At 44.6% G+C, this 12,327-nt stretch overlaps 2 protein-coding genes across 2 annotated transcripts; both read right to left on the bottom strand.

The window, feature by feature from the left end:
- Positions 1 to 2,025: 2,025 nt before the first annotated feature.
- Positions 2,026 to 3,157, bottom strand: LOC103646721 (uncharacterized). The gene has a single exon (NM_001365044.1). It carries the CDS (start codon positions 2,984 to 2,986, stop codon positions 2,426 to 2,428), a length of 561 nt encoding a protein of 186 aa, NP_001351973.1. The 5' UTR covers positions 2,987 to 3,157; the 3' UTR covers positions 2,026 to 2,425.
- A 6,483-nt stretch (positions 3,158 to 9,640) lies between these two features.
- LOC118476333 (uncharacterized) lies at positions 9,641 to 11,036 on the bottom strand. Its single transcript, XM_035965322.1, has one exon. It carries the CDS (start codon positions 10,734 to 10,736, stop codon positions 10,086 to 10,088), a length of 651 nt encoding a protein of 216 aa, XP_035821215.1. The 5' UTR covers positions 10,737 to 11,036; the 3' UTR covers positions 9,641 to 10,085.
- Between the last annotated feature and the right edge of the window lie 1,291 nt (positions 11,037 to 12,327).

Here is a 12,327-nt window from a genome sequence, read left to right as displayed (position 1 = left end):
TGGAGACCCGTGCACTCTTGTTTTGCTTAGGAATCAGGGAGAAGACCGAAAGGGAAAAGGATTTGAACATGCTGGATTCGGACTGCAGAAGAACACCAACTTGTGACGGTCACCACGGTCAGATGCGGGCTCGGATTGGAATGTTCAAGCACAACATGGAAAGCTTATCAAGTCTACTTTCATATGGATCCGGAATTATAGTCATATCTGTTCTGAGGCCGCCGTAATCATTGTTTTCTTACCGAGACATTTCCTGCCTTTTCTGCCCATGGTGCTGCGTCACCCTATTTTGGCCCAATGGGTCGTGTATCAAGTTAGGTCCATTAGGGACGCATCCTAGGGTTGCAGCACGACCCCAATACCCTTGTGGTCGTCCTCCCATGTTTATAAACCCCCTAGCCGCCACCAAGAACAGCGGGTTTTGTTTAGATCAAGTTTAGCTCTCGCTACTTGCTTGCAAGCGCGCGTGCTAGTTCAGCCGCCCGTCTTCTTGTCTTCGGAACCCCACCATATTGGAGTTTGATTTTTAAACCTACATTTAGATCTGGTAATTCAGTACTTGTTCTACTTGTTCTTGCTAGTTCTTCGATTGCTTGCAGGACGAGTGCCCTAGTGGCCAGGGTGTCACGCTCCACAAGATCGTGACAGCCATAGGAGGTGGTGTATCGGTTGCTAAGGCGCAGCGTCTTTGGAAGGCTGTAGTCGGGCCGTGAACGTCGTCTCCTCCCCCAATCGAGTTATTCCACACCCTCTCATCGAAAGATCGGGCAATCACCCAACGGGTGCACATCACAAGATTTACCTCTAAGCAAGGCTAAGCAATTTTGTAAATCATATTTTGATACTTCATCAGAAGTATCTATAAAGGTATGGATATCAAGGTAGGCAATGCATCAAAGGATTTCCAAGCAACTCCTATAAACTAAATGCACATTTCACTAGACTTAAAGTGTGTAAAAATTATTTAAAAACACAAGGAAGGGGTTGCATGCACCGGGGCTTGCCTGGAATAAACACTAGGTTAGTGTTTGTTAAATGTCGACCACTTGACGATCATCCTTTTGTCTTGGCATTTGTTCAGGCAGGTTCGTCCATCAGCATCACCATGCGGAGTAGCTCGCGCTTGGGGTCGACTTGGCTTTGGTTCTTCGCATCACGTAGTCAACAAACGTACCTAAATGATTTGCATAATGCACATGAATGCATATAAGCAGGAATAGCACAAATCTAAATAGTGCTACGCGATAGCGAATTAAACATCTAGCGCCGAGGCGTTGTACTATTTTATACGAAAACACTAGTTATCGACGTACGATTAAGCGCAATAATTACGCTTCTCGAACTTATCGCAAACATCACGAAACAACAAATTATACACATTAATCACGTTTAGCCTAAACACAACTTATCAGTTAATTAATTAAATTCTAAACTTATTCCTCGCTTTATAAATTATACTACATCGCTCACAAAGAATTATTTTAATTTTATTTCACACCTCATATATTTTACATGTCAACAATTAATTAAACATTTCATGTTTTACTACCAAAATATCCAACAAAATCAACGATAACAGCCTTATGGGATAATCGTTTGGATTACTAAATCAATTCTTTACGCTATTAATTTGGCATACTTTATAAGTAAAACCAATTTGAACACACTCGACAGACACGCTGGCTCGGTACTCCTACGTAACTAGCATTTTAAACCTAAGTTTTATCTCGCATAATAAATATCTAAACTTAACCTTCCCATTATTAATTCGACCATTCACCGGATACGAACCACCGATTTAATCTTCTCGCATAACCTATGTCGTTAAACCTAAATTTAGCTACACGACGAATTCGCAATCGTGGACATAATTACCATGCTACCTATAGCCCCATATTTTTACAAGCGTCAAATAAATACATGCCTGAGCTACAAGCGGGATAATCGTCGCGACGTAGACACCTATCAATTCATCCACCAAACCAGTCGATAAAATCGCAAATTAGCCAACCGTACCAACAGATTACTCGAATCCGCGAGATCGGTAATGATTTTCCGGTTCAGATAATTTGTCAAGCGCTTGACAGGTACAAGAGCATATTGTCTTCGAGTTCGCAGAAACGTCGATGATGTCAGTTCAACCATTTCGCCGAACACCAGACGGGCGCTACACGAATTTTATTTCTCTTTTCTTCATCTAACAAACTTTCGAGGTCTCTTATCTACCACCATAGGTTTGCTGGAGAGTGGAATGGACACCAAGGCTGATGGTTAGGCGACGAGATGCCCCGTAGGGGAGGTCGTTGCACCTAGAACGGGCCAAAGAACCTGGGCGCGACCACGACATTAAAGACGAGCGCGAGGTCGTCTAGGAAGCGGCGCAGATCAGGGAGCAGTGGCACGGCAAAGACCGATGACGCGCGCATCAGGGACATAACCCGGCGCGACGGGGAGAGGGCTGAGCGATCCGAGAGGGCGCGCACATGAGAAGCCGGCAGAGGAGCGCAGCGAGCACCAGGGAGCAGCGCGCGCGGCGCACAACGGCCATGGCAAGCAGACAGAGAGCGTCGCGAGCTGGAACTGGGGGATGGAGAGGACGCAGGGAATCCGACCAGGAACTCGCGAGCAAGATCCCCAAGCCGGCCATGGGAAGGGAGAAGAAGGAGCCGAGCGCCGGATCCGAGCCAGGAGCGATCTCCATGGCCGGACAGAGAGCAGGGCGAGCAAGGAGGAGGAACGGCTGGGCGCGACGTATGGAGGTGCAGAGGTCCGCGCGAACACGGTGGGGGCACAGGGAAGAGCGCCGGTGAGCCTGCGGCGCCAGAGAGCAGGGCGCGGCGCAGAAAAGCACCAGGGAGAGGAGCGTCGCGATGGAGCTGCTCGGCAGCATCACCTCGGCGTCAGCCTGCACCGCCGCCAGCTGCATCTTCCACACGGCGGCCGCAGCAGGAACAAGGAGAAGCGAGGAACAGGGGCTGGGCACCATGGGCGAGCGCAGGGGATTCAACGAGCTGGAGCTGGAGGAACGCGCGGCATAGGAGCAGGCGTGCGCACGGAGCTTGCAGGGAGCACGCAGCGAATGTGCGTCGGGAGCATGGCTGGCGATGTGGAGCGCTGATGGAGATTTTTTTTCGTTACAGGATAGAAGGGAGGTCGCACGGCTTGGACAAGAAAAAAATGTGACGGTGGGATATTTCCAGGAATTAAACGCCAAGCATTGGAATAAGAATGAAGAGAGATATTTAGGATGAGCGGTGAGAAGATTAGGATGAGAGAGATATTTTCTTTTTTAATTATTCTTTAAAGAATTTCGCAGATATTTTTGAATCCTGATTTTTAGCGCTGTACACATGCCGACAAATACATATTTTATTCTCCGAATTTGGCGAATTAAATCATTTAACAATTGCTTATATCCGAAGATTTGGATCTGTGCGAAAAACGACAGACTGAAATAAACTGATTTCGGCACTGATAATTTGCTCTGTGGGATTCGACTAAAATTAGCCGAAACCATATCTGCTAATGCACACATGATTTCGTCGCCAAAGCAGCGTGCTGAAGGATAATTTGGATCATAACCTCGCGCACGATTTTTTTCTCGGACAACGCGCAATTCAGACTATTTTGCCCCGAACATTTTAGTCGTCAAGTTCAAACTAATTTGCCTGGGATAAAATCATCCGAGTGGGTCGAGCTTCCAAATTCGTATTCGCGCGAGCGATGAATTTAAATAATCACCGGACACACCGATTTTCGGAACAACGATGTTCCAAATATCACGAAAATTTAGGAAGAGCCCGATAGCTAAAAACGATGTCGAACTCGTGACAGATGGAACGGATGCAATATTAAAATCGCGATACGCGAAGATGATTAAAATTTAGCATCTGTTTTATCCACTGATATTACGTGCTTAAATCCATACTCGTTATCGAGCAAAATATAAACACCAGAGGTGTTACAGCCCTCCCCCCTTAAAAGAATCTCATCTCGAGATTCAGAATGAAAGACTTCTAAGAGTAGAGAAGCATGTAACCCATGTCCATATCAGTGATAATCGTGAGACATTTCCAAATAAAGGCGAGTATCTCAGGATGTTGTTTCTCTAGTGGACATAACATGCATCGCCTTATGCTAATTTAGAGATGTCCACTAATAGAGGCAATGTCTACCAAAAAGAACACATAAGGTTCCATGTGTGCAGTTTGCTTTTTCTGATGACACTATACTATCTGAGTCTGTTGAGCGAGCGGCAAATACGCGACTTTACCCCAATAGAACCAGATGCAACCTCTTGGGTAAAACACACAGAAAGAGGTTTACCAACAAGGGGTCACGGTAAGTTCATAGCACACGAGACGGGTGTGGATGTCGAATACTATCGCGGTTAACGTGTGGCTAACCCGAGAATTCAAGTCCACAAAAGATGGTATAGATTTGAGAAAATCACCAGCGGAGGGATCTGTAGATGCGGGCCTTGCAACCAGTCCATTTTATCGAGCACTAGTCACGGCTCGACTTGATCACTCATGCTAGAAAAGCACACGTGAGGCAACCGAGGCATGACTAGAGAGATGATTAGGTAGGTATCCGTCGACTTAACTCGATCTTTGTAAGTACTTTCTTAAGAGGGGTTGAACCAAAGTGAGTTTAGACAACTCGACAAAACGAGCTCTAAGCCCAACCTTTGATCACAATGCAGTTACAAGTCAGTAAAACCAACTTGTTGAACTACCTTTGACATTGAGCAAGACCTCTCAGTACCATCGGTAAGCCAAGGGTTGAGAGTTCTCATTCGCTAGCAAAAGGTCATGCATTCGGGTAGAAATCCATTTGGTCAGGTTATTCATCCGTTTCTTCATGCGAGATGAACTGACTTGGTTAGGGAATACATGGATTAAATAAGAGAGTGAATGAACAAACTCCTGCAGCTCAGCAGCAGGGGAAATCCAATTTGAGAGCTAATCAGTAAAAGCTTCAAGGCTTCACCTTTACACAAATGATGTAAAGGGAACGCGTATGTTTGAAGTCTCCATCAAAGTCAAGGAAAAAGAGACCACACATGGGAAGTGGTATGCCCATTTGATCCAATAGAGATGATAGATGTTGCTTGATCACTCGCCAAACAACATAGAAATTGTTTTAAGGGAAGGTCGACGGAAGATCACATATCAGTGTAATTCCATAATGGATCATGACCAGAGACCTTGATACCAGCATCCGACGAGTAACACAATCCTGTGTGCGCATTCATAGGAGGCTCTCAGTTTCGCTGCGGCACCATAAGTCATTAACCATGACACCACTACCGAACTGGCACCAATAACGAATCTTACATATCAAAAATAGATTGTGCCAAGATAACGCATTGACATAGTCTCATAATGGATTACAACTACTAACTGTGATATCAACGTGTGTCGAGCAGCACAACCATGTGTGCGCACACACAGAAGGCCCTCGGTTTCGTCGCGGCATCATCAATTTTAGTCATAACGCCATTACCAGATGAAACCAATAAGAGATCTCACGCGACACAAATAGACTAAGCCAGGATGACAATATAGAAAAGAGAGTCCACCTGTAAGAAGGGTTACATGTAGAGAGCCAAATAGATCATGGCCTGAGGAAATGAACAAGGCATGGCCATAACCTAAACTTATTGATGAATGAGTACGATGGGAGACTGTTGATTCAGCCCCAAGCATATTTCTATGCCCATCATAGAGATTACAAGATCAAGGATTAGTATCTGATTAGATACAGAGGGAAAACAATTATAAGATTAAGTTAGTATGCCTTTGAGAGATATGAAGAAACCAAAGGCATCAAACTCAAGAGAATCTTTCCTAGGTTAGGTTGATAAAGCAACATGGCGACCTTCAAGAACAGGCAAACTGGAACCGAGACATCAGCTTGCGCAAATCGAACAAGGGCATGGTCTAAGATGAAAATATGACAACTAAAACGCCATGGATTAAATAGCGAGAATACGGACTCGAGATCCTAGCTTTAAGCCCATGCACATCTTGCGTTGGATAAAGAAATTATCCAAACATCCATTTGCATGAGTTTGGTCATGGAGTGATAATGGAGAATTCAACTTTGGGGTCATGGTTCACTAAATAAGAACATGGCTTAGTTTTGGGTTTAGGCAATCAAGTTACCAACCTTCTATCGGCACATCAAGCACAAGAGCAAACACATATAACACCTAAATAGATTACCTAAAGAACGGAGGACAACTATTTCATAGAAGCTCATAATACATCATTACACCACATTACCTACAATCACTGGTTACTGGAATAAGGGTGAGAGAAGCATTTTGGATGTATAGGTGACAAACATGATGCAACAATCAGGATGCATGCTCATCCTAGTCGTCCTCACTGATTTTGCCAACATAATGTGGCAATAGCGTTCTATATCAGTGGCATACTTACAACTCTCACGGTATTTTGCTAGTCGTCAGCTACACATACGTTTTCGAGGTTAGTGTACCTGCAGAAAATTCCATCACAGCCCATTTTCCAATGATGCAATTCACAGATGACAGTTTATCACAGTTTATACTCCTTATATTGCTATATAGAGGCCAGCTCATCATTAAGCGCTGAGCCACGCATAGGCGCAGTTGCCACACTTTAACCATAGGGCAACTCATTATGGTAACTCACCTTCTTACCTGAGGGTAGGTGTGTCGTTACAAGTATATTACACTTCTCAGTATTCCCATGTTTGTATACCCATACACATCCATGGGGTACTGAGTTCCCAGAAAAGTAATTACTCCACCTCGCAGCCTTCATATATACATATGTGGAACATGTATATAATCAAGCGCTATAATTAAGCACTTCCCTAGACTGACGTTTGTTCGGTCATGCTCTCACATCTCACCTTACCTTAGCGTCGATCCATTCAAAATTGAATGGCCTCAAAAATAACAAAACACATGTATGCAATACCCCCGGTTGTGGGTTAGTGGTTTTGAACTCAGCCACTTGATAGTCCTTAACTTAGGGCTTAACAGAGGATGTCACTAGCATTATAGTTTTTCAAAACCGTTTTCAAAGCAAAACAATGTGTTTAGTTGAAAATAGGTTTTTCAAAACCAAAACTTTTGTTTTGAAAATACGTACGTGACTGTATATACTTAATCCTGCTCCGATACCAGCTGTGGCAGAACCTCCCAAGTTATTGGGCCCACATGCACCTGCCCTTATCTCAAAGACCTCAGACAGCTGTGCATGTGCACTAGATAACTTAACAGGATCACTTACAACCAAGATCGCAAGATTAAGTAACACAAATCACACACACCAACAGTTTGCAGCGGAAATCTTATTACCAAATTTTACAAGTTACACAAATTTTACTTTGTACATGATCGGAGTGATTACAAAAGTGATTCAAAGAAATAACTTTGAACTGTTATAAATTATTTGTAGTTTTGAAATATATGCTAGCTCAAGTGACCATCCTCAATAAGAAGTATAGAAGAGTTACTTAGACTTATAAGAAGGCCGAGCCCACCGGCACTTAACACCATCAACAACAGCACAAAGTTAAAAACCTGAAAAACAACAGGGAATAAAACCCTGAGTATAGAATTACTCAGCAAGACTTACCCGACTAAAGAAAAGACTCTCAAGGATATGCTGGATTTGGGAATCAAGGAGAGGCTTTAGCAAGAATCAACTTAGATACTTTTGCAGAAATAGCTTACTAAAGTGAGTCCTTACTTTCAACATTTTAATGCTAGATTAAGTATTAATAGACCTTGTTTGCATCTAGTCTAATTTCACCATCACGTTAATCAATCCAACATGATTTTTGCTCATTAAGATTCCATCCATGACTTAGATTGCAGGGCAGTGACGAAGTCTTCATGTCCGCGAAGTTACAGCGATCTGAATCGATTATACTCAGCTGAGGATCTCCAATCACACGACATATGTAGCACTTAACCCTTGCACATGTCAAGTCGCCACCGGGGTTCTTAAGACCAGATCAGGTTCACACCAACCGAGAGCACAGATACACCACCGTCCAGCCTCTTGCCACGGAGGGTACACGCTACTCTCGCCATCTCTCCACTCCCATTGCATGTTATCTTATTCTGGTATTAGTCTGCCTGAGGCAAAGCTTACCCATGATGAGGCATGTGACCAGTTAAAGGGTCCTCGATTAGCAAGCCTACATTCAGTATAATCCTTAATCAACCTGGGTAGAACATCACCTGTTCCTAGCCCAAGTCCCGATTTAAGTACTTCCATCCTTAGGATTGATTGTATTCCTTAGGATGAAAAGAGCATTATAGGGAACTTTGAAGTAAGATCCCACCATTGCTCCCGATAAAAATATTCTTGCAGGCAGAAGTCATCCTTCCTCAGGATAACCCCTGAGCTAGGCCTTAACGTAAAAGATAACCTCTATCCACAAGATTTACCTCTAAGCAAGGCTAAGCAATTTTGTAAATCATATTTTGATACTTCATCAGAAGTATCTATAAAGGTATAGATATCAAGGTAGGCAATGCATCAAAGGGTTTCCAAGCATCTCCTATAAACCAAATGCACATTTCACTAGACTTAAAGTGTGTAAAAATTATTTAAAAACACAAGGAAGGGGTTGCATGTACCGGGGCTTGCCTGGAATAAACACTAGGTTAGTGTTTGTTAGATGGCGACCACTTGACGATCATCCTTTTGTCTTGGCATTTGTTCAGGCAGGTTCGTCCATCAGCATCACCATGCGAAGTAGCTCGCGCTTGGGGTCGACTTGGCTTTAGTTCTCCGCATCACGTAGTCAACAAACGTACCTAAATGATTTGCATAATGCACATGAATGCATATAAGAAGGAATAGCACAAATCTAAATAGTGCTACGCGATAGCGAATTAAACATCTAGCGTCGAGGCGTTGTACTATTTTATACGAAAACACTAGTTATCGACGTATGACTAAGCGCAATAATTACGCTTCTCGAACCTATCGCAAACATCACGAAACAACAAATTATACACATTAATCACGATTAGCCTAAACACAACTTATCAGTTAACTAATTAAATTCTAAACTTATTCCTCGCTTTATAAATTATACTACATCCCTCACAAAGAATTATTTTAATTTTATTTCACACCTCATATATTTTACATGTCAACAATTAATTAAACATTTCAGGTTTTACTACCAAAATATCCAACAAAATCAACGATAACAGCCTTATCGGATAATCGTTTGGATTACTAAATCAATTCTTTACGCTATTAATTTGGCATACTTTATAAGTAAAACCAATTTGAACACACTCAACAGACATGTTGGCTTGGTACTCCTACGTAACTAGCATTTTAAACCTAAGTTTTATCTCGCATAAAAAATATCTAAACTTAACCTTCCCATTATTAATTCGACCATTCACCGGATACGAACCACCGATTTAATCTTCTCGCATAACCTATGTCGTTAAACCTAAATTTAGCTATGCAACACGATGACTTCACAATCGTGGACATAATTACCATGCTACCTATAGCCCCGTATTTCTACAAGCGTCAAATAAATACATGCCTGAGCTACAAGCGGGATAATCGTCGCGACGTAGACACCTATCAATTCATCCATCAAACCAGTCGATAAAATCGCAAATTAGCTTACCATTCCAACAGATGACTCAAATCCGCGAGATCGGTAATGATTTTCTGATCCAGACAATTTGTCGAGCGCTTGACAGATACAAGAGCAGATTGTCTTTGAGTTCGCAGAAACGTCAACGATGTCAGTTCAACCATTTTGCCGAACACCAGATGGGCGCTGCACGAATTTTATTTCTCTTTTCTTCATCTAACAAACTTCCGAGGTCTCTTATCTACCGCCATAGGTTTGCTGGAGAGTGGAATGGACACCAAGGCTGATGGTTAGGCGACGAGATGCCCCGTAGGAGAGGTCGTTGCACCTAGAACGGGCCAAAGAACCTGGGCGCGACCACGACATTAAAGACGAGCGCGAGGTCGTCTAGGGAGCGGCGCAGATCAGGAGCAGTGGCACGTCACAGACAGATGACGCGCGCATCAGGGACATAACCCGGCGCGACGGGGAGAGGGCTGAGCGATCCAAGAGGGCGCGCACAGGAGAAGCCGGCAGAGGAGCGCAGCGAGCACCAGGGAGCAGCGCGCGCGGCGCACAACGGCCATGGCAAGCAGACAGAGAGCGTCGCGAGCTGGAACTGGGGGATGGAGAGGACGCAGGGAATCCGACCAGGAACTCGCGAGCAAGATCCCCAAGCCGGCCATGGGAAGGGAGAACAAGGAGCCGAGCGCCGGATCCGAGCCAGGAGCGATCTCCATGGCCGGACAGAGAGCAGGGCGAGCAAGGAGGAGGAACGGCTGGGCGCGACGCATGGAGGAGCAGAGGTCCGCGCGAACACGACGGGGCACAGGGAGGAGCGCCGGCGAGCCCGCGGCGCAGAAAAGCACCAGGGAGAGGAACGTCGCGATGGAGCTGCTCGGCAGCATCACCTCGGCGTCAGCCTGCACCGCCGCCAGCTGCATTTCCCACACGGCGGCCGCAGCAGGAACAAGGAGAAGCGAGGAACAGGGGCTGGGCACCATGGGCGAGCGCAGGGGATTCAACGAGCTGGAGCTGGAGGAACGCGCGGCATAGGAGCAGGCGTGCGCACGGAGCTTGCAGGGAGCACGCAGGGAATCCAGCGTCGGGACCATGGTTGGCGATGTGGAGCGCTGATGGAGATTTTTTTTCCTTCAAGAGACGTGCGTGTACAGGATAGAAGGGAGGTCGCACGGCTTGGACAAGAAAAAAAAATGTGACGGTGGGATATTTCCAGGAATTAAACGCCATGCATTGGAATAAGAATGAAGAGAGATATTTAGGATGAGCGGTGAGAAGATTAGGATGAGAGAGATATTTTTTAAATTATTCTTTAAAGAATTTCACAGTTATTTTTGAATCCTGATTTTTAGCGCTGTACACAGGCCGACACGCTACACGAATACACATTTCATTCTCCGGATTTGGCGAATCAAATCATTTAACAATTGCTTATATCCGAAGATTTGGATCCGGGCGAGAAACGACAGACTAAAATAAACTGATTTCGGCACTGATAATTTGATCTGTGGGATTCGACTAAAATTAGCCGAAACCATATCTGCTAATGCACACATGATTTCGTCACCAAAACAGCGTGCTGAATGATAATTTGGATCATAACCTCGCGCACGATTTTTTTTCTCGGACAACGCGCAATTCAGACTATTTTGCTCTGAACATTTTAGTCGTCAAGTTCAAACTAATTTGCCTGGGATAAAATCATCCGAGTGGGTCGAGCTTCCGAATTCGTATTCGCGCGAGCGATGAATTTAAATAATCATTGGACGCACCGATTTTCGGAACAACAATGTTCCGAATATCACGAAAATTTAGGAAGAGCCTGATAGCTAAAAACGATGTCGAACTCGTGATAGATGGAACAGATGCGATATTAAAATCGCGATACGCAAAGATGATTAAAATTTAGCATCTGTTTTATCCACTGATATTACGTGCTTAAATCCATACTCGTTATCGAGCAAAATATAAACACCAGAGGTGTAATAGTCGCTTGAGTTAGGATTATGGATTGTCCTGACATGCCTAGTGTGGAGTCTCCCTCCGAAGCCCCTGGTCATCTCGGAGTATCTATAGGCCTCTTCCCTTCTCTGCCAAAAGTCATTGTCAGCCCTGATGTACTCTTCCATCTTCTACAGAAGGTCTTCCAAAGTTTGTGGTGGCTTCCTGGCGAAATACTATGTCGTCGGTCCTAGTCAGAGCCCTTTGATCATAGCCTCAATAACAATCTCATTTGGCACCGTTGGCGCCTGGGCCCTGAGACGCAGAAACCTTCGGACATATGCTTGCAAGTATTCCTCATGGTCCTGCGTGCACTAGAACAGAGCTTGGGCAGTTACTGGCTTCGTCTGAAAACCCTGGAAACTGGTTACCAGCATGTCCTTTAGCTTCGAACATATGCTTGCAAGTATTCCTCATCGTTCCTAGGCGAAGGGAGGAATACCACGTCTAAGCCACGCTCCTGCTGCCATGATGAAGGATTTCGCCATGATAGCCGTGTTGCCACCATATGACGATATGGTCGTCTCGTAGCTCATAAGGAACTGCTTCGGATCAGAATGCCCATCATACATAGTAAGTTGTGGTGGTTTGTAGGATGGTGGCCATGGGGTAGCCTGCAATTCTGCTGCTAGACGAGAAGCATCATCAAAAGCAAAGTTACCATGGTGGAAATCATCATACCAT

The sequence above is a fragment of the Zea mays genome, chromosome 2 (genome assembly GCF_902167145.1).
Source record: "Zea mays cultivar B73 chromosome 2, Zm-B73-REFERENCE-NAM-5.0, whole genome shotgun sequence".
Classification (NCBI taxonomy): Eukaryota; Viridiplantae; Streptophyta; class Magnoliopsida; order Poales; family Poaceae; genus Zea; species Zea mays.
The sequence above is the reverse complement of the archived record's forward strand: the minus strand, read 5'-3'. Positions and strand labels throughout refer to the sequence as shown.